Source organism: Equus quagga, chromosome 13 (genome assembly GCF_021613505.1).
Source record: "Equus quagga isolate Etosha38 chromosome 13, UCLA_HA_Equagga_1.0, whole genome shotgun sequence".
Classification (NCBI taxonomy): Eukaryota; Metazoa; Chordata; class Mammalia; order Perissodactyla; family Equidae; genus Equus; species Equus quagga.
Window position 1 is genome coordinate 52,828,174 of NC_060279.1, and position 23,142 is coordinate 52,851,315.

At 39.1% G+C, this 23,142-nt stretch overlaps 1 protein-coding gene across 1 annotated transcript; it reads right to left on the reverse strand.

Annotated features, from left to right (window-relative positions):
* Positions 1 to 7,582: 7,582 nt before the first annotated feature.
* On the reverse strand, positions 7,583 to 22,980 carry NUDT21 (nudix hydrolase 21). The gene is made up of 7 exons (XM_046682489.1): positions 22,732 to 22,980; positions 19,217 to 19,417; positions 18,310 to 18,373; positions 14,187 to 14,276; positions 9,790 to 9,865; positions 8,990 to 9,104; positions 7,583 to 7,684 (listed from the first exon to the last, which is right to left on the reverse strand). The coding sequence occupies exons 1-7, from the start codon at positions 22,845 to 22,847 to the stop codon at positions 7,663 to 7,665; spliced, it is 684 nt and encodes a 227-aa protein (XP_046538445.1). The 5' UTR covers positions 22,848 to 22,980; the 3' UTR covers positions 7,583 to 7,662.
* Positions 22,981 to 23,142: the final 162 nt, after the last annotated feature.

Genomic DNA, 23,142 nt, shown 5'->3' on the forward strand with positions numbered 1-23,142 from the left:
CTCAGTCCCCCGCCCCCCGTGGTCGCGCCGCCGCGCGGCCGGCCGCAGGCCTGGGGGCTTGGCCCCCAGCATGCTCCTCCGCGACACCCCAGCCCCGGCGGCCTGCGGACGCGCGGGACACCCGGCCGGGCCGGGCCGAGCCGCAGCGTCGCTCAGGCCCCGCGCCGCGTGGCCCGCCGCAAGCCGCCAGCGTCCGGCCCTTGCCCCTCCGTGCCTTTTCACCCCCCTTAAGCAGGTTCCCGCCGCGCACCCCTGCGGGTCTAGCAGCTTCCCGGGGGCCGAAAGAGGAGATGGTGCCTGGGGAATATGGGAGGCCCTGACCCCAAAGAAAGAATATCAACAGTCTGAAATTTCTGGCCAATGAATTCTTAAGTTTCTGCCGTTTACTAGTAGCCCCGAACATAGTCTAAGACGAACCTGATTTAGTGGGAAATAAAAATGCATTCCCTCATAGACCAGGTAGGAATCTAAATAGTGCAGCTACTTTGGAAAATAGTCTGTCAGTTCCTGAGTTCCACGCCTAGGAGTAGACCCCAGAGAAGTGAAAACATACCTCCCCACGAACGTGTACACAAATGTCCGTAGCAGCACTGCTCATAGTAGCCAAAGGGTGGAAACAACCCTAGTGTCCACCAAGTGATGAATCGATAAATGGGAAATATCCATACAATGGAATTTTATTCAGCCACAAAAATAGACGCTACAACGTGGTCGGACCTTCCTTGAAAACATGCTAAGTGAAAGCAGTCCCCCAAAAAGGCCACATATTGTGACTCCATTTATATGAAATGTCCAGAATAGGCAAATACGTTTATAGACACAAGTAGATTAATGGTTGCTTAGGGATGGGGAAATGAGGGAACGGGAGGGTAAAGCTAAATACGGAATTTTGAAGTGATGAAAACGTTCTAAAATTGTGGTGATGGTTGCACAACTCTGAACACACTAAAAGTCATTTAATTGTACACTTTAAATGGTGAGATATATCTCAATATGTGAATTATAGCTCAATAAAGCTGTTACCAAAAAAACAGCACTACCAAAAAAGTGTTATTTCGGGGGTCTTATTCTTCCTTGTAACCCCAAGGCCTGGCCCACAGTAGGTGCTCTGTAAATTTCTGATGAATCTTACAAACTTTCAAAGCAAAAAATCGTCTTCAAGATCTATTTTATACCTGATACTCTAATGCTAAAAGTCTACTAGTCAGAAAACTAAAAAAGCTCTCTCAAGGTTATTAGCTTCTACTTTGGAATTTTTAGGATCCTATCAAAGGGCCTGTGAAGAAACACAACAGTTTGGCTTTTGTAGGGGGGACACACACATCTTTTATGAGGTCTGTATGAATATTAAACTTCAGTTCCCTTTGATTCTCCACCTGCAGCCATCTGATTAAAATGCTGAACTTTGGAGCCAGCCCTCATGGCCTAGCGGTTAAAGTCCCATGCGCTCTGCTTCTGCGGCCCAGGGTTTGGTCCCTGGCGCGGAACCACACCTCTTGTCAGTAGCCATGCTGTGGCGGTGGTACACACAGAAGAACCAGAATTTACAACTATACATAACTGTGTACTGGGCTTTTTGGGGGGAGGAGGACGACTGGCAACAGATGTTAGCTTAGGGGTGAATCTTGCCCTGCAAAAAAAGAAAAAAGCTAAACTTTCAACTTTATTGGTAAAATAAAGGAGAGCTGTATTTTGAAAAAATGAAGACAGTAATTTTCCAGGGAAGTAACTGTTCTGCTACATATGAGCTCCCATAATTTTTAAACCACACTATCAGATGACCCATATTCTGTCCAAGTCACATTCGTTACAAAATACCACACACCAACTGTGGCCCGTTACAAGAAGGGGGCTGACTGTTAGTATATCTGCCCTTATTAAGGCACAATACTCCACCATCTTGAATTCCAAGGGGCTACACTCTCCTCTAAATTGTATTGTGAAATACTACTACTTTCTAAGTGTTAAAAAAAAACTTGATAACCTGTTTTCTGGAATGACTTTGTAAAGCGTTTAATAGCGACTTTTTACTTTTGGTTCTGACTACATAAAAACTATAGTCTAACTAAATTCATCCTAAACTTTTAGAAGCTTTACTTTCTGAAGATTCAATGTAAGATTAAGTGAGATTAACCCAACTATATAAGGTTTTTTTTATTTGCATTTTAAAAGATTTCAGAGGTTTGTGTCTGGATATTTTACTAGGATAATTGGTATTTGTTCTACCAACATTTTTTCTCTCCCATTCCAAGAAGGTACCCAGGCTTTTGCACATCCTTCTCTTAAGGATTTTTTTTTGGCAAGGATGGGACCCACCTTCTAAAGTCGACCAACGCTTCTGGCTCTTCATGGTGCATCCAACTCCATGAGAGGATCAGGGGAGGAGGCAAGACACAGAAGTGATGAATATTTAGTGTGCGCAGGAAGCCTGGACCATAAGCATAGGGACTACCAGTTATCAGTTGAGTTCCAAGGCTCAAGTGTGGCAGGGAGGCAGCTGCACCAGACTTTAAAGGGCTGGTTTGGCTTGGACAAGAAAGTGTCTGTGGAGTCCAGGACACTCTCCCTACCCCCACTTTCATTTCAGAGTACCATTTATGCCTTCTGGATTCTTGAGAGACTTTGGGTAGGTCCCCACTCCCAGTGACTGAGAGACTGAAATTCCTGTCATCTTTGTGGAATGGTGGCTCTGATTTGGTTTGATTTAAAGGAAATAAATGTCATTTCAGACAAACCAGAGTTTGTATGGATTAAGATTCACACCTAAATGCATTATTGCTATTTTCATTTTTTAAAATATCTGAAATCCTTTCATATTCATGACCTCATGTGATTTTCACCATCCTGTGAGAAAGGCTGAGTAGTTTTGTTAAGATTCTCAACATCCTTGGGCTGCCTGGTGGCATAGTGGTTAAGTTTGCACGCTCCACTTCCAGGATTCGTGAGTTTGATCCTGGGCAGACCTAGACACCACTCACCAAGACATGCTGTGGCGGTGCCCCACATAAAAAATAGAGGAAGACTGGCAACAGATGTGAGGTCAGGGCCAATCTTTCTCACCAAGAAAACAAAATTCTGAACATCCTAGGAACTGAACTTCATTGTCTAATCTAGTAGCCTTAAATGAACTCCCATGGAATTCTGGTGTTTCATTAGTTGGACTGTGTTCCACTACTAAATCTAGCAGAGGAGCAAAACTAACCAACTCCTCAATTTTGTAGGGGAAAAACTAAGTTAATGGGTATATTTCAATCTTTAGCTTTTCTTTCATAATTTTTCATAGTTTTTTGGTGCCTGCTATAAAATACACTAGTAAAATTTTGAGAAATTTACAATAACTTTATGAGGTTTTGTTCCACATTTGTCCAGATATAAAGACTCAAGGCTATGGTTTTACTACACATATATTCTTGTATTTTGGGTATAAACTGTTTCTATTTAAGATGCTGAAATTACACAGCATTACGTAAGCAGCAAGCATGGTATCACAGAACATCATGACTGCCAAGCAAGTTTGAGGGAAAAAAAACTATAGGAGTCAACACTCTCCTTACCGATGAGAAAATGCAGTCCTCAATGATACAATACAAGAGTTAACACAATTATGTGGCAACTTCTAAATCCCAGTCTTCAGGTACCAAATCCAGTGACCTCTTCGCTTTGGAGGAAACCGAACCTGCCTTTGAATACTGCTAACACACAATGGAGAAGTGTGAGGGGAGGAGAACAACAATGTCCCAGGTCTTCAGGACCTTGCTATTATGCCAAGCTGTCGTCTCACCAGTGGCCCCTAGCCACTGACACTGAAAAAGAACCGTGCAGGATTTCTAATGGCACACTAAGGCTAGTAGCCACACACAGTCATTCTGTTTTAATTTTTTTTATTGAAATGACAATAAAATTAAAAAAACAGTGACCATTTTAATCAACTTTTACTTTACAAATATAAAAATATAACCAAAACTTCAAACATTTTCTTTTATACATTTCTATAAACTTAATGCCAGAAAAATCCTCAAAGCCAAACTATAAATGACACTTGTATACTATGATGTGAGCACAGTAAGCAAAAGTTGAAGTTTTTAAATGCACTGATCTCTCCCTCAACAGAAAAGCATAATACATTTTCCCAATTTATCTCTAGTCTTACAATACAATCCATCACTAAAATACAAATTACAGCTAACCTGGCTTAATCTAGACTTACTTAGGTTTTAGCCTGTTTTTTCACAAAAACAACCTTGATAAATATAATACAAGCTAATATTAAAATTGTGTTTTATGGCTCAAGTCAAATTACAGCATTGTTTCTCATCACATATTTAAAGAACGAAGGCAAACTGCTTGAAGTGAGCCCAGTTTAACCCAAATAATAAGTGATGTAAAACAAGTGGAAGAATTATGGGAAATCAAACCTTATGCTACAGAAGCTGACTCGTATTACAGTGACAAACCACTAAGCCTTCTCTGGCAACGGGACATACAAAACCGCACACTCTGTGAAGCAGTCTTAGTGATAGGACATACTGTCCCAAACACTATGAAGTAGTAAAAACATGAAGTTTGAGGAGCTCCAATGTGGAAAAGCTACTCCAAGCATCTCATCTCAAGCAACTGAACAGGTACTCACAAAATAAAGTAATAAAAGACCTGAGAGCATGAGTCACATCATTTAAGAAAGGGAATTCTAAGTTGATTGTTTGCTGGCCTGTGGAATTTGGAGGACCCCTACCTCTCACTTCTAATGAAGCATGGAAGAAAATAGGCTGGCTAATTTGGTTGTTTTATTCAAACAAAATGCTAACTTAACAGAACCCTTAAATATCCAAAATAATAATTGAACCACGCAATGCTAGATACAAGGTAAGACAATGATAAAAAGTAAAAAATCTTCCAGATCTGTTAAAAGTACAAATTCATATAAAGACTTATAATGCCATTTTAAGTATTATCTACTTTTAATAAAATCACAAGTCTTCATCACTTAGGAGAAAAAAAAAATTCACTTTTCTTCAAAGTGATGTCAATCCTACATGTGATTTAAAACATTTGAGTAAAACTTTTTAGTTTTTTCTCTTAACCTACTGAATATTTTCTAGTACCATTTAGTAGTTTTATACAGAATATGCACTACTTGGATTACTCAGAAAAAAATAACATGGCAAATATTGTAAGTATACAAAAGAGAGCTCTCATTTATAAACAAACCTGAACACAAAAGGCATTCAAAAATATGTCAGTTAATGAAGAGCTCACTTTAAAACTATTCAGTATTTATTATGTAGAGAACTGGAATGCATAATTTAAGACCGGTAGTTTTGAAAAAGTGCGGTAAGAACTTATTTATCAAAAGACCTTAGTGGTCAACAGTGCCCTTATACCCTTTTCTACTGCTAGAGGAATACATCAGATTTCAGTTTCCCTAGTTCTACTATTTCCATCAGGAAACTTAAAACGAGAGTACTGAGAAACAACCATAACTAAGCAGCCCAAAAACAGCTTTAGAAACTTGTATTTGTGTATTATGAATTTTATATTCAAAACCAGATCTCTTAAACTCTAAGGTTAGTAACCCAGCCAACTTAAATCAAAGGCTTTTCTCACCTAGGCCACAACATACAGATGACTGACTCAAGCACTTAGACTGGGAAGTAGTGATCAAGAAAGGATTTCTAGGTCAAAGCTTAAGTTACAAAGGACATGAGTTGCCTCAAATCAGATGACTCTTCAACTCGAACACTCCTTACTGACAGCACTTCATAAATCACACCAAGAACAAGTCCACCTATCTCCACCCTCCCCAAATGGCAAGAGCTAACACATCTGAAATGTCACTAGCTTTTCACTTGGATGCCAGAAGCAATCACGGAAGGTATGCTGGATCAAGCCGTCTCCATCTCTGCCCAACCTGTAGGGCTCAGCTAATCAGTGAGGTTACCAGTAAAATTAAAGTAAGTTAGAAATATGCTAAAGTAAATAGGAGGGGCAGGACTGTCAGCCCCAGAGGGAAGAGGACTATCCGCAGAACTGCTGGCTTTTTCAAAGGAAATCGCTGGTAATTTTTGGTCCTGGAGACTGGTGCTCATCTACTACTCAGCATGGGCACAGTTACAGTCACTACTTGATACACAACGTTGTGAAGGTTCGACAAGACCTCAATTAAATAAATGTGAATGTTCATAAATAGAATTGCTCAGTTGCTCTTGGTTTGATTTCCCTAAGTCTAAATAGGGAAGATTATAAAATATACCTTTCACATCAGCCAATATTCAGAATTGCTCTGTGATCCCAGTACCATTAAGATGAAAGAACTAATCAAAAGGTCATTTCTGTCCGCCTATTAAGAACTTAACTATACCAATCTCCTTTAAGTAGCTGTATCTTACAAGATTTCCTTTACATTAAGCCTACAGTCAAAAGGTCATTTCTGTCTACCTATTAAGAACTATACCAATCTCCTTTCTTTAAGCAGCTGTATCTTACAAGATTTCCTTTACATTAAGCCTACAGTCAACAAGCTTGTAATAAGGCATACACAGTATACTTTGACCATTAAGCAATGACGTAGCCAGTAAACTCCTTTGCTCTAAGATTCCTTTTTTATTCCTCCAAATTTGATACTATTTAGCAGTGTTTTAAAAAGCTTTTGGAATTTGGTATTTTTCTCTTAGGTGATAAAATCTATCCCCTACCCTGTCCTTAGCTTTCAGTTGATTAAGATTATTCCAAAATATTTTTGAAAAGCTTTGTGTTGCTTGCTAAAATCAAATTTTCACCTCTGTGGATATAATTTCAAGTCAACTGAAATAACTAACTTTGCAATCCAAGAGTTCAAAATCTAGCAGACCCACTTTCAGAAACTTCCTTTACAGATTACCATTTTACCACGGTCCTAAGAATAACTAAGACACAATGTCATAACAGCAGAAATAATTAATACTTCCATTATGCGAAGAAAAAAAACTCTAAATGAGCTCTGGATCAGTCTCATTTTATACCAAGTCCCATGACTTTCCCTGTCCTAGCCAATTTTAGTGGTTTCCCACATGTTTAAGGTTCACTGCTTGTGAACTAAGGTCTGGCTGTACTAGTATAAAATGTACCAGTCAATAACATACTGGGAGTTCTGCTGTAATATAACTCACTAGAGGGTAAAATTTGATATAGGAATTGCACCGTGGACTCAATCAAGCAAATTCTAGTTCCAAAAAGTAACAGAAGATCCTCATCACAAAGATTTATAACATGGTCTTGGAGTGTACCTGCAAGAATGGTGTTGGAGCAAGGGTCTCATAAAATTGACTGACCTAAACCTGCCATTCTCTCTTAACATTCATCAGCCGGCGGGTAGGGGGCATGGACGATCCTTACTTTAAGATTTTACAAGTTTAATGTGAAATTAAAAAAAAAATACAATAGAAAGAAGTCCACTTTCTTTAATGTACAAAAAAGTGTGAGAACCAAAAGTAAACATTATCATATTTGTTTACACCATTATCTAGTTCTTCATATTACCTTTACTATTCCAACAATAGAAAGTAGGTGGCAATTTAGGGAATGGGAAAGAAAGAAAACCAAAAACAACTTTTCTACCATGTTTATTTTACACTGTGTGTAGCTGTGCTCACAGAGACGGCTTCTTTCAATTCACTGCGCAGGAATTCAGTTGTATATAAAATTGAATCTGAATTTTCAAAAGAACAATAGCTTTATTAGAAACAGGATTATTTACATAGTTTCTAACTTAGACAATAAAGAAATTTATTTGGACATTTTTGGCTTCCCCCGCCACCAGACATTTCTGGCACTTTCTACACCTAGACACATTTTTCTCTCACCTGTCATATCTCACACATTAAATAACATTGTTGTTGAATACTTACAATAATAAAAAAAATTTAAGAGGGTAAATTTGATTAATTATCCATTAACAAGTTCCTTGAGGGAAGGAAAAGTTGTTACACCTCATTGTATTCTGACCACACGACACAGTTCCTGAACCCAATAGGTGGTGTCTAAATAAATGAATAATATGGCTCTTTTTTTCATATCCCATACTTCAACTAGTAACCCATCAGCAGACTAACACAGAGAAACAAAAGATGAAGTTTGATCAGTGTCACAAAATTGAAAGACCCATTTCATACTCAACAAGCTTTCATAGAAGGTCAAAATCACTACCGGAATTGTTTTTAAATTCACATTTATTAAGCACTTACCTGGTGTCTGGCACTATTCTAAGCACTTTACATGTGTTATTTCACTTGGTCCTCACAATTCTATGAAGCAGAGACAGCCATCCCCATTTACAGATGAAGAAAGAAGCAAACAGGTATAATCTTTTATCCGAGGTCACACTGCCAGGAAGTACTGAAGGTGGAATTCAAACCCAAACACTGGCCGCAGAATCTATCTTAACCACTATGTGATTCTGCAATTCCTATCTATGGTTGGCTCCAAGGACCTCACCCAGTACAAGTCAACTATTTTTAAAAAAATGCATAGCTCATCACTCTAACCTGCCTAGAAAAAATATATCCAACTCCATGCAAGAATTCAAGACTTAATCCCACATGTTCCAATTTGGGCCTAAATACAGTAGGTTCCAAAAAGAAAAGAGAATATATTACACCAAGAGATTAAATCTTCATATTTTTATATAGACAACTCACTTCATATTTATTATTCATTGCTGACTGCGATTTTACCAACTCTTCTTTGAATGAAGATTTCAAACTTTACCAGAGAATTTCAGATTTGGGGAAGAGCAGTTACACAAATACCAGAATGTGATGCTGCAACTTAGGGTCTGGGGACACTTTTAGTCAGTCATAATTAATCTATGGCTTGTACGTGACCTAAGGGTCCATCTACTGTCTTAAGTTTCCTGAAAGATCAAAATTCATGAACTACTCCTTCCCAGTGGTTCAGAGCATTTTAAATCTGGCATTTCAGATGAATCAATCACAAAATGTTCAACTTTACATACCTGCTCAAAAGCTGAGGGAGACTAGAAATGATGGGTCCATATCCTGGTGCATTGTCATACAATTCAAACAATGGTGCAGCTACCAGCTTGTAATTTTTAGGGACTGCAAACAAGGCTAAAATAAAATAAAACAGTATATTCATTTTCTATAATTTCTCATGTAATCACTGCTTCTACTTCATTTGTAAAGTCATCACCAATTTTACATTCAAGAAACTTTTGAGGAAAAAAATAATTCCCTTGAATACATTTTGGTTGTGTCTTTTAAGCAAAGTTTATAGTGAGAGCTTTGAAACTGACTGACTCTCTAAAGAGATCCATGGTATCAACAACCAAGAGTACCTTGTAAGTCCTGGCCCTGGGAGAAAAGGGAGAAGAAAAGTCTCTTGGGTTTGTAATTTACTTTGCATCCCATTTTAAGAGTATCATAAGAAATGGAATAATTACTTGTTAAAATGCACAACAGGCCTAAAAGATGGTATTAAAAAAATAACAATTCATCTGTCTCCTAAAATTTTCAGTTTATCACAATGTGAAAATCAATACCAGCAGCTAATCAGTTACTAACAATATCTTAATCCAGTATTTTAGGCTCCTGTTAAACTTAACTTTTCCCCCACTAGCATGACTTGCACATCTACGAAAAAAACTAGCTAATTCTATACAAACATGGTATGTGTTTTTAGCTTTCGAATAAATCCAAAAATTCAAGGATCCTAGAGAAAACACAAATAGAGGTATCCTTGAAATTACTCTACAGAAATTTTTAGATGGCTGCCTTCAAAAATAAAGTAACTTACCTTTCTCTTGAAGTTGGACCAAAAACAACTTCTTATGCTCCTTAGGTTTTGTAATATGTGCAGGAATATATGGATACTAAAATAACAAGAGAATAATTTGTAGTTGCCAAGACACCTCTCATACTTCCACACCGCTATTTATCAATTTCTCCCATTTCAGATTTTAAGCTCAAATAGCAACCCTCTGAGACCAAGCTCCTCATAACCCAACAAAATTTTATTTTAACACGTATCCCACAGCTTCATTTATTTCTTTACATGTTTATTCCCCAATCGAGTGTAATCTGCTGGGAGAAACAGAATCATTTCCAGTCTTCCCTTACCAGGATCTAGTACCTAACGGATGCACCAATAAATAAATGCTTTAATATAAGTAGTAAACCATTCAAGACAAATATGTAATTACAGGATTTACAGCTTGAGAAATTTACAACACAATGAAGTCTGATATTAATCTTTTATAAAAGTTTTTAAAAAAATAATATCATTACCAATTTAGATTTTCTAGAATCCTGAGGTGGACATGTTTACTATATTAAAAGTATAAGCATAGCCTGTGAGGTATTTGACAAGAAGCCCCTCCCCCTAAACCCACACACACACCCCGCCTGCCAAGACACATGCTTCAGGAACACCACATGAGCAGTTTAATTGGAGTTCTGTCAGCAGGGCAGAGAAAGACTGCTTGAGAAAATATTTTGGAGAATTTAAAGGGATGAAGAGAATTAGAGAGGAGAGGTTGCTACGTCTTTTTGTAAAAAGTGCAATTGGCTTAAAATAAACACCAAGATGAGGACTAGAAAAGGCAGGCTTAAAGAAAAGGAACATATAACCTCAAGATTTCTTTTTGTTCTACTCCGTGTATGTGATGAAAACCTTTCCTACATCTCCCCACAATATATTCGGAAAATCAACTTTTGCTTTTGGAGTTGTATTGAGGGCACGGGAATTAAAAAGTACTGAAAATAGACAAAGAGGGAGAGTAGGATGAAAACAGAGGCTACCAAAAAAAGGCATTATCACCCCCACCTTACGAAAAGAACTTATGCTGAGAGGCTAAGCATCTTTCCCAAGATGACATAGCTAAGCAGTGACGCCAGGATTCAACTCTCATCTAACAGCCTATGTTATTTCCCACTGTGCCATCCCACTGGTACCTAACCATTATTCAAGTTAGAATAATTATATACCAGAGCCATCCCTAGGGTATAATGAACCAAGACGACAGTCTCAGGCTTTGGAAGTTAGCTTGAATAGCACAGGCTAAAAGAGACCTGCGGTTCACATACAACAAAAGTTCCCAAACCATGACCAGACCAAAGTGATTGGCATTACCCCAATTTTCTTTACTATATGTTCCTTTTCTTTTAAGCCTTTCTTCTCCAGTTCTCCTCCTGGTGTTTATGTTAGGTCAACTGCACTTTTTACAAAAAGATGGAGCTAGGGAGATGGTCTTATGCTCTTTTCCCACTGATTCCAAGTTTACTAAACCAACACACATCCCTTACGTTCTATCTTAAACTAGTAGAGCCAATACTAGGGTTCAGTGAATTAAGGAACTGTCCTAGGACTGTGGTAGGGTAGACGAATGAGAGTATTCAGAAAGCAGCCTGGAAAACTTTGGGGTTATTACTGAGCATTTTTCAGTTAGATCAAGGAATGTTCAAGAAACTAAAATAAGTTTACAGTAACTGTTCTATGTATCTTTGGATAAGGAACTTCACATTTGATGAAACTACTTTCTTAAAACCAAGACAATTCTCAGGTAGTGAGCACTAGCACCAACTTCCAAAGCACCTTATCTTCCCACCCCTCAGCCATATAAGGGAGTGAGAAGGAAGAGGACAGAACAATCTTTAGCCTGGCTGATATTTTGTGAAATTCTTAACCTGGAACATCTTCTCATGCAAAGAAGCCATCAAAATCATAGAGCCTTGTCAAAAGAATTTGGGATCCAACTTCAAGAGGCTCCCATTAGCCAAAAATAGGAAAATTTGCACATCAGTAACATTATCAGTCATTACAACAGTTGAAAACAGATCAAATGTATTGAAATCCATGAGGTCAAATGACACTTTAAAAGGTCACTGAAACAAATGCTTTTTGTGCCTCTCATCATAGTTTCTCATCCCACCTCAGACCTCAGGGCAGCTGTGTAAGAAAGTGTCAGAAAGCTCCCTGCTTGCTCCCACTGTCTCACTCTCTTGCTTTTCAGCCTCAAAGCATTTCCAAAGCCCTGGAAAGTCTCTCAACCAGTGCTCAGACTCAACATAAAAGAACAAGGGAGTTACTATAACCCTCTTGTAACAGGGGCTAGGAGTCCCCAGCCTTCCATCCTTCTGATGGACAATTCTGAGCTGCATTCCACCTGGTTGCTCACAGTCCTTAGCAGGATCAATTCAGTTGCCCACAGCTGTCATAAGATCAATTACGTACCCTTTTTTGACTGCTGCTGCTTCATCTCTCCCTTTCCTTGTACTCTGCTGCTTCCTGGGATCACCTCTCAAACAAACATCTGCACTCAAGTCTCTGTCTTACTCTCTTTTGAAAAAAGTTAAGTCTTTGGAGAATGCTTAGGAATTAACTCATTCTTCTGAAAACTGGTAAGTAGCGGAAAAGCAGCACCTATTCTTTCCTACACAACTACAGCACAGGGTAACCAAATAGCTGATGAGGGAAGTTTCTCTTTATATAAGGATCACAATCCTACAGAAGTAATAGATCCAGGAAACTATTACCAATGAGCTGATAACATTACAAAAAGAAGCAACGAGATATTATAAAATTCCGGATAGAAGCACACAATACCACCTGTGCTGGTCAGCCTCCAAGATGACCCCCAATGGTCCCTGTCTCCTGGTATCCATACCTGTGTAGTCCCCTCCCACGAGGTACTATGTTGGTTTGTGTGACCAGCAGCACACAGCAGAAGTGATGGTATGTCACGGCCAAGATTAGGTTATAACGACTGTAGCTTCCTACTTGGGTACTCTCTGCCACTCTATCTCTTGGATCACAATTCTGAGGGAAGCCAGCTGTCTTACAGGGAGTTACCCTACGGAGAGGCTGTCATGGCAACTGAGAGAAGCCTTGTGTCATCAGGTGACAAGGAACTGAAGCCTTCAGTCCAACAGCCCAGGAGGAACTGAGAGGTCTGCTAACAAACACATGTGTGAGCTTGTGATCCTTTAGCTTCAGCCCAGCTTTGAGATGATGAAATCCCAGCTGACAACCTGACCAGGACTTCATGAGAGACCATGAACCAGAACCACCCAGCTAATCAGCTCCCAGACGCCTGACCCTAAGAAACTAAGATAATAAATCTCTGTTGTTTATGCTCCTAAGTTTTGGGATAATATATTTTGTGGCAAGAGACAGATAATATAATACCTATGACAAGCCTTGTACCTCCCTCTCCCCAAAACTGAGCCCAAATCCAATCTATCGATCTAACTACTAATTTACAGGACATAGAGGAAAAAGAGCTACATGTTCGATGACAACACGAGGACACAATCAGCAGTGGAAACACTAAGGACTTTAAGTAGCCTATTTTCATTAACAAATAAATTACAATGAAAAAAAGAAAGAAAAGGAACGAATATGTAGATACCAAAGAAACTATCCTAATTTGAATTATAAGAATAAAATTTGCAACTATCAGGGATATGTGAACAGTGAGTACATATTTTTAATGATACGATGGAATTGTTTCTTATTTTTAGTATGATAGTACTGAGGTTATGCTTAAAAGATCCTTATCTTTCAGAGATGCACACTGAAATATTTACGATTGAAACTATATCTAGGATTTGCTTCAAAATAAACTTAAGGTGAGGGCGGGGAGAATGGGGCGATGGGGAAAGGAGCTTGATGAAGTTTGGTCATGAGTTGCTAATTGATGAAGGTGGATCACAAGTAATGGGATTCATTTACTTTTACTACTCTCTCTTTTCGTATGTTTGAAATTTTCCTTTAAAAGAAAAAATGCTTGGCTTTTTAATTTTTTATCTAAACTGAGGAAGAAAAAATTTCAAGGCAAATTCTACTATGATCTTTTTATTATTATTTTTTTAAGATTGGCACCTGAGCTAACAACTGTTGCCAATCTTTTTTTCTTTTTTCTTTCTGCTTTATCTCCCCAACCCCTCCCTGTACACAGCTGTATATCTTAGTTGCAGGTCCTTCTAGTTGTGGGATGTGGGACGCCACCTCAATGTGGCCTGACGAGCGGTGCCATGTCCGCGCCCAGGATCCGAACCCTGGGCCGCCGCAGCAGAGCGCATGAACTTACCACTCAGCCACGGAGCCGGCCCCCTATGATCTTTTTAAATGGGTGGAATTAAAATCAGTTTCCTACTTCCCCCAATGCCCAGCAAATATAACTGAACACTGACCTGAGGAGGTTCAAAATTTGGTCTCCACCAGTTACCAATGCAGTCATCAATGACCCAGTCTTGCAGGACTCCATCTTGACGACCCAGTATCTATCAAGAAGAAATGAGAGAGCCAGTAAACAAACATACATACCCTTGAACACCCTTCTTCAGTGAAGAGAATACTTTTGGCAGCACTCCTAAGAGAGACATGGCTAACATGCCTTCCATATGGATTGCCTTTCTATAATTTCTTGTCATTATCTGTGTCACTCTGCCCAAGATACACACTATTAGTTCAAAATTAGGAATCTAGAATCAACATAACCACAGACAACCAATAAGTCTGTTGTTAGGTCCTGGTTATACATGGAAAACCAAAGGTGATCAATTACCAACATCAGCCAATGGCATGCAGTAGTTTTTCTAGAATCAATTACAGCTTCTGTAAATCCCCCACCTAACCAAGTTACAGCAATACGTGTGCAAAATTCACAACTTTCCTTTTTATGAATCTGTATAGCATACCATTAAACTTAGGTTATTTTAATCAAAGCTATACTCTACACATTTTAATTGGTCAAAAATGGTTCTATAAGCTTCATGAGAAAGGGCAGTTCCCTGTTCTACTCCATCCATTCCCACAGGCTATAACTTTCAACTCTTAGCTGTTTCTTCCCCCTGATATTTGCCTCTATTTTTAAAAGCATTTTTCTCGCTTGTAAATAAACTGTTTAGTTTTAGATTTACAGAAAGGCTGCAAAGATGGTACAGACTTCCCATATATGCCATATCCAGTTTCCCTTGTTATTAATATCCTACATTACTGTAGCACATCTGTCAGAACCAGTGGACTAGTGAATACTGATACCTTGTTATTAACTGAAGCCCAAACTTTATTCAGATATCCTTAGTTTTTACCTACTGTCCTTTCTCAGTTCCAGGATCTCACACTATATTTAGTTCTCATTTCTCTTAGGCTTCTCTAGACTGTGATCGTTTCTTCAGACTTTCCTTGTTTTTGCTGATCTTGACAGTTTTGAAGGGTACTGGTTAGGCATTTTGCAGGATGTCCCTCAATTAGACTGGAGTTATGCATTTGGGGGGCTTGTTTAGGAAGGAAGATCATAGAGGTAAAGTGCCAATCTCATCACATCATTTCAAGGGTACATTCTATCAACACGACTTATCACTGATGCTAATCTTGATCACCTAGCTCAAGTAGTGTTTGTCAGGTTTCTCCACTGTAAAGTTACATTTTTTAACACATTTTTTTCCAATCATTTCTTGACTACCTTTCATTTTTAAAAACCTAAAAAAAAAGATTAACACCCTCTACTGTGGATGGGAATTTAGATCTCAAAATCACATCCCCCATTCATATTTTCTCTTCCACCATCCTCCCATTATCAATATTTAAGTCAATATTCAGTATTTAAATTAATATGACTAGGTGAATCAGACATAACAGTATTTAGTAAATACAGTTTCCTTACTTGTGCAGCTATCCTTTTCTTTTTAGTTGTTAACTGTTTCATTTCATTTACTATCACTAATTCACGCCCACAACAGCTGAAATTTCTTCTCAATTCAAATATCAACTATTCTGTCAATTTCATATTTTCCTAAGAGACATTCTTCTATCATCCTACTCCAATCTGTGGATGTTCTCTGCCCTACTTCACAGTTGGAGTCCTCAGGCTTCCCTCTGCCTCTCGCCTATGTTGTTAGATCCCCTCTATGTTCTGAATCCTGTATCTTCTGTCTTAGTCTATTCCTTCATTTTGGTGGCAAACACTCTCCAGGTACTTTCTGAGGAAAGGTACAAGAGTTACCACATTTTTGGAAACACTGTATGTCTGGAAATAACTTTACCTGAATACGTGATTTACAGTTTGATAAGACAGAAAATTCTAGACTAGAAGTCATGTGCTCTCAGATTTATGAAGGCATGTTCCAGGATCTTTTAGCTTCCAGTATTATTTCTGGAAAGTCGACACGATTTCTGATTTTGATGATTTGTATTTAACCCACGTCTCACGTCCTCACTCCTCAACTCTGGAAGCTTTTAGGATATCCTCCTTATCCTTACTGATTTAAAATTTCATAATGATACGCCTTTGCATGGATCTTTTAACCTTCATTATATAGGGCAGACCAGGAGGTCTTTTCAATCTGAAAGCTTACACTCTTTGAGTTTGGGAATTTCTTCAACTATTGCTTTGCTAATCCTTCCTTTTCCTCTGTTCTACTTATCTCTAGTTTATACTGGTCCTTCTCCAATGACCCACTGATTTTATCTTTTCTCACCTATGTTCTCTTTTCATCCTACTTCCTGGTAGATTTCCTCAACTCAATCTTTTAACTCTACTGAATTTTTCATTCTGCTAACATTTTTTTAATACTAGTGAGTTCTTTTTTTTTGGCTGAACAGTCTTTTTTAGTGGCACACTGTTCCATAGATGCAGTATCTCCTTTTATCACACTAAGAATATTAATCATAATTTTGTGAATCAATGAATTTTCTGTTTCTGTTGAGTTCTCCTGCTTCTTTTGATCTCTTCCTTGTTAAGAAGCTTTCTCCAAAAACCTGCTGATACTTGGTTATTTGCTCACAATCAGGGGTAAAGCAATAAGATTCTTAATTGTCACTTCTGTGTGCATTAGTGATAGGGTTACACTTTTTCTTTGGGAAGATTCCCAAGTATCATCATCTGGAGTTTTTTTTTCCCCAGACTAGTCACTTTCTCCTGAAACAAAACCTCCAACCTTCAGCCTGGGGTATGCAAACCTAGTTGTCAACCTCTCTCAGCCTAGTAAGGTTAAGTCTAGAAGCCTCACTATTTGGGATGTAAACCTTCACTTGTTATCCCCATCTTCTCAACTTTTACAGTGCTTTGCATTTTCTGATTCCATTTCTACAGAGGAGTTGCCAGTCAGTAGTGGGGAAGATATCTAGGAATATAAATACATTCTATATGGACTGTCAATCAATCTAGTTTTCAGTCCACACATGCCTGCACTTTCACAGGCACCAGGCACCTCCAATTCCTCAGCCTTTCTGGTGTTCTGCAGTGCTGGGTCCTGGACTGCCCTCCTGCTGGGCTGAGGTTTCTGCTAAGGCAGTTATGATTTGCCCATCTGCCTTCCAGCTTCTAAAATTTTCTTCTTGCCGTTGTCTCATTTTGCACTCCCTCAATCCCCTTTATTGCCTTTTTTGTGGAATTTTGAGAAGGAGCTGAGGTAAGCAGATACGTTTAACCTACCATAAGTAAACGGAAGTCTAAGCACAGCATGATATTTAAGAGTTATAATGCATTTACAAAAATACTAGGAAGACAAACCAATAGGTCAAAGTGGTACAATTAAAGGTGAGTTTAGTCTTGTTTCTCCTACTTTTCTGTATTTGCCAAGGTTTTCGCATAGAATATGTATTAGTTTTGTAATTAAAGAGGAGAAGGAAAATTGCAAGCTAAAAAAGAAAAATGTTTAATAATGAAAACAACTACAATCCCCAAAACTGCCAGCATCTATGCATTCAGCCTCAAGTCTTCAGAGACAGACTTAGAATGACTTTTAACAAGCAATATAATTTGGACAAAGCCTAAAAGATATGTGCAAAAAATGAAATTAGGTGTGTAACAGGAATCATTCTCTTGTCAAAATTCTATAGACGCCTACTCTGGAACAAAACTACCTGCATCAAATCTCCAGCTTCCCAACATACTAGCTGTGTAACAGCAGGCAAGTTACTTGAACCCTCTGTGCCCAGTTTCCTTATCAGTAAATGGGATTAATAATAGAACCTACACTTCCTAGGGCTGTTGTGATGATTAAAGGAGTAACTGCACGTAAAGCCTTTAGAACAGTGCCTAGCGTAGTAAGTACTCAATAAATGCTGGCTTTCATTAGTCATTATTGTTATGTGAACATTTTAATGAAAAAAAAAAAGTAAGTATAAGTTCAACTTGCAGAAAATAAACCATGGTGCTAACACTCTAGGGTTTAAATTTTATTTACTGACAACTAAATATTCAAAATAAACATCCTTTTTACAAGATATAAAAAGCCTAATTATCCATTAGGTTGACAGTATTCAGAAGGGCAATACTAACACTGCCAAAGTGGTTAAACAGAAAAATACCTCTGTCATTAAGCGTTTTAGTCCTTCAACTTCATCTTCTCCTGGGTTAAGTTCACCACCAGGTCTGTATAAAGGTTAAGAATTTCAGCTTTCAACTTAATACAATTTGGGGATAACAGGAAGAACACAATTATAGTTATTTCTATCAAGTAACTGAATAACACATCAGGGTCACATAAGGCAATCAAAGCAAACATCAAACGGAGGGAGAAGATTGTGCCAGAAAGTTGAATTCATGTTAAATCACTAGACTAACACAAATCTTAGTTTTAAACAAACAAACAAAATATATACCATAACATAAACATCACATAATTGCTGGCCACCAGCCAATCTCAATCTCTTTTCTTTGAAAGCTAACTGGTGATAAAAGTCTAGAAATACCCAGAGAGCAATGGATCACATTCTTTAGGTCTGAAGAATGGGATATTTTTTAAGAACTCCAATCTAAATACTTGAGCCTTCTCTTTTGGTACAATCTGGTCAAACTGTTGTGGACTAAATGTATACTGAGATTTATTTATGAGCTTAAATGATAAAACTAAATAATTATCTATAAAAATGTATGCCATTTGAAGAAAAGGAAGCATTATCCATCCTAAGAAAGGTCATCAATTGTTCTTAGTAATACTACAATGACAGAGAAATTAAACCTGGACTAATTTGTTTCCCAGGGCTTCTATCAAACTCAGTCATTAACATCAACAATATAAAGAAACATGCAGATTTCTAGTCAGGCAATAAATGAGCACTGGCCTAAAAAAATTACTCGTGATTTTCTCTTTCTAAAGACTTCACTAACAGTTTGTTGAGATAAATGACTAAGGGCTAAAACTGTATTCGAAAGCAACATAAAACAGCAATCTTATTAAAAGTTGTCTTGCTGTTCCTTTCCAATGACACTTACAATTTGAAGAAAGTTGTTCCAAGCTGCAGCAGTAACACATGGGGTAGCCGGTGCTCATGGACAATCAGAACCCCTTCTACAGTCCTCCTCATTCCAATTTTATCAAATTCCTCCCTCATGCGCTGAAATCTGGCTGCAACAGAGCTGTCCTTCTCATAGAGGGGCTCCTTTGTACCAAAAGTATAATTGGTAAGAGGGTACCTGTGATCCAAAGACAAACATCAAACATGAGAACTGAAGACCATAATTTACAATGACAGATACCAACCATATATAAAGAAACTATGGTAAAAAGTGTATATATTGTACTCAGAGTCATAGGATTCGCCCAAAGTTACACAACTAGTTAACGAGACAGCAGAATTAGAATCCAGCTCTTTGGACTCTAAGGCCAGAGCTTCCATTAGATCAAACTGCTACTCCACACTTGAATTTCAAGTCTAGATAACACTATCCTTAAGGCTCTTAAATGTTTGAGAAGTGGTTATCTGGGTATCTGGTAATTCTTTGCTTTTAGATCATGGCCACTATACTAACACTGCCAACCTGGCTAATGTCCCCCTGGGTTCCTCTGACTACCAATCTACTCAGAAATTCTATTAATTATGGGCGCTAGTGGCTAATCTCTTTCTATAAGCTGAGCCATCACTTTTCATCATCTCTCCAGCTATTTTCTATTTCTCCCAGTCAACTATCCTCAGACTTTTCTGGTACCACAACACTTTCCTTTTCAGATTAACTTTTCTTTCACCTTTAAATCTGTTTTAGCCTTCTGCCTTTATTCTATTCAGTATCCTTATTCTTCCTTTCTTTTCATTCAAATCTTCTGCCCACCATATCTAATCTGAATATTCTCACCTTTATCAAGAATTCAAAATGTGGCTCATATTGTTGAAGATACTTATCTTACCTAATAAAAATGAAATTTTTCCTTAAAGATAGTTAAAAATACAATATTTCTATTTTATCACATGTACCACTTTGTAACTCCTCTGTCTTAAGCCTTACAGTAAGAAGCCTGATTATAAGCTTTTGAGTAAGAAGAATGTTTTGGCCACACTTGCCTACCCCCAAGGTATGTATCCTATCAAAATGCCTTGACATAAAAAGTCAACAACTACACAACTAATCCACTCAGCTATTCTTTTTTTTAAAAGAGATTGACCCTGAGCTAACATCTGTTGCCAATCATCCTCTCTTTTTTTTTTTTACTCTTCAAAGCCCCAGTACGTAGTTGTATATTCTATTTGTAGGTCCTTCTAGTTCTTCCATGTGAGCCACGGCCATAACATGGCTACTAACAGATGAGTGGTGTGGTTCCATGCCTGGGAACCAAACTTGGGCAGCTGAAGCAGAGCATGCTGAACTTTAACCACTAGGCCATGAGGGCTGACTCTCCACTGAGCTATTCTTGAAAGGGGAACAAATCAAGGTTGCCAAAACTTAAAAAATTACTTTAATTGCATGAAGCCAAATTCTACACATAAATGAAGCAGCTCTAAAATAACTAAAATATACCATATTTCTAGGGTGCTTTAAAGATTTTTAGAAAGAACTTTCCCAGTAGACCCAATGCTGAATCTAAGATTGTCATTAGCAGCAACAATCTCACACAGCACTATGGGCCAGGCAATTTTTTTTTAAATGCTTTATATATATTAACATTGAGTTCTTACAACCTGAGTTCCAAAAAATTAAGGCTGGCTATAACACACCTCTACCGCAAGAGCCAGCTCTCACATCAATAGGAGACGCCATCAAGAGGAAACGTAAGAATTTTCACCTGTGGAATCAGACTGACAGCCCAGACACATGCATATAATTTCCATCATCCTATGAGCTTTGTAAAGCAGGGACTACAGTTTATTTTTTATTTCCTCACTACTGTATACTAAGCATTATGCCCAGGGCCTGGTACAAAGTAGGCACGCATGCAGTGTTTCCTATAATAAAATATATTGGGGGAGAGAGGACTTGTTTTCAATTTAGATCATTACTCACCCAGGTGAACTGAGTTCACAACACAATGATTATTTCTGAATGCTGCATTTATACAGGAGGAAAACTACTGTAAATCCATCAACTCATAACTTTAATGAAGCAAAGATTAAAACACTTTCACCAAGTTAATTCTACATAATGGCTTAACGCAAATTGATCCAGTAAGGAAGGCAAATCAAGGGAAAACTAGGTGAGTCCTAGTTCTAATTACCACTGAAATTACTCCAGAAGCTGTGCTTTCATCTTTTTTAAAAGAACATTTGCCTTTTTTCATTCCATGGAAATCTTACAAGGATTTTTAAAAGAAGAGATATGAAATTATGTTAACAGCTACAGAGATATTAACTTGTATACACACAACCATCTCCTAATTCCAGATTTCATAAACCTAACGTTTTTATTATCTAAACTTCCAAGCCAGCACCTGTTTTGCCACATAAAACAATAACAACCACATTTTCTATTTCAAATCGCTTTTGAGGGGGAAAAGTTCATTTACTCGAATAGAAAACAAAGAAACACCTAGAGTGTCCTATCGAAACACCAGTATTAGTAAATCTTTGCACATTTTAAACGATGACCAGCATTAACTGGCCACGTTCCTCCTTTTGGATCAGCACCACGGTGCCTCAAGAACTCTCAGAAAGAATAAAAAAGCATACTGACAATTTCCTGAGCAAGACAAAGTCCAAATGCCAATTACCTGCCACAGCGAGGTTACTTCTGAGAGTGACCTCGAAATGCAATGGCTTGAAGTACTTAAACAGAAGGTGTTGACAATAAACCAAGCTCTCAACGGGTTCCCTGGGGCTACATTCTGGACGCCTCCATGGTCAGGAAGTCCAACCACAACAGTACCCGCCCTCCCACGCGGGGGTCTACTGGGTGCCTGGAGGCTGTCGCTGCAGCAGAGAAGACACCTGAATGCCTAGGGCAGGCCAGAGAGCCCTGGGCAGACGAATAAAATGTGGTGCATTCATGAGCTGAAATGCAATATAGCAATTAACAGGAAAATACTAAATCTACGCTGTACAGCTAGGTCTCGAAAGCTTACTGTTAGGAAAAAGTGAAAACTGCAAAAATGATACTGCGTTATACCATTCATAGCAAATAAAAACACAAAACGATACCGCATACGGGATGCGAAAGCGTAAACAATGGACCGGAAGGATAAACCCCACGTTTTGCGGTTGGTATCTCTGGAGAGATGGGGAAAGGACGACTTCAAAGCAAACCGGGTTTCCTATAATGACTGAATAGAGGAGCATAGAAACAAGTTTTTTCGGGAAGAGGAAAACCCTCTCGAATAGGACTGCAACCCCTTGGCGCTGGAGGACAAGGAAGCGGCCTCAGGGAGCCGGGGAGGCGCGCGCCGGCGAGCGGGAGCGGGGCGGAGGGGCGGCGGGAGCCCGCCGAGGCCGGGGGCGCGCCGAAGGAGAAAACTGGAGCCTTGCGGAGCGCTCACGAGGACCGGGACGCCGGCGAAGGCAGCGGCGAGGCCAGGCCGCACTTACAGGTTGATGGTGCGCTCCAGCGTGAGGGGCTTGGTCTGCTGGATGTACTTGTTGCCGAACTGGTTGACCCCCCGGGGCCAGCCGGTCTGCGAGCGATTGGGCGGCACCACGGACATGTTGGCGAGCTCGGGCACTGGCGGCAAGCAGAAAGGGGGAAGGCAGGGAGACTTTCCCTGTGCCTGCGGCCGTTACCTACGTCCCACTTAGCAGCCGCCGCCCGCCATTAACAGGAGAGCGCAAGAAGGGGCGTACGCACGCCGGAAGTGCATCCAGAGCCTCTGGCGGCAGGAAGTAGGGAGGCGGTGACCTGTTAGGCCGAGCACCATTGAGCCAATCAAAGGGAAGATGGCCGCAATATCTGGAGCTCCCATTGGTAAATCCGGCAAGGCTTCCGCCCCCTCTTACTTTGGT

What these genes read in the sequence shown, in the direction of transcription:
- NUDT21 (XM_046682489.1), bottom strand. Translation starts at nt 22,847, where the DNA reads ATGTCCGTGGTGCCGCCCAATCGCTCGCAGACCGGCTGGCCCCGGGGG. An exon ending in TAAAACGCTTAATGACAGAG is followed by an intron (nt 14,277 to 18,309) that starts GTATTTTTCTGT and finishes TCTTCTTGATAG; the next exon opens with ATACTGGGTCGTCAAGATGG. An exon ending in CTCCCTCAGCTTTTGAGCAG is followed by an intron (nt 7,685 to 8,989) that starts GTATGTAAAGTT and finishes TTGAAAATTCAG; the next exon opens with ATTCAATTTTATATACAACT.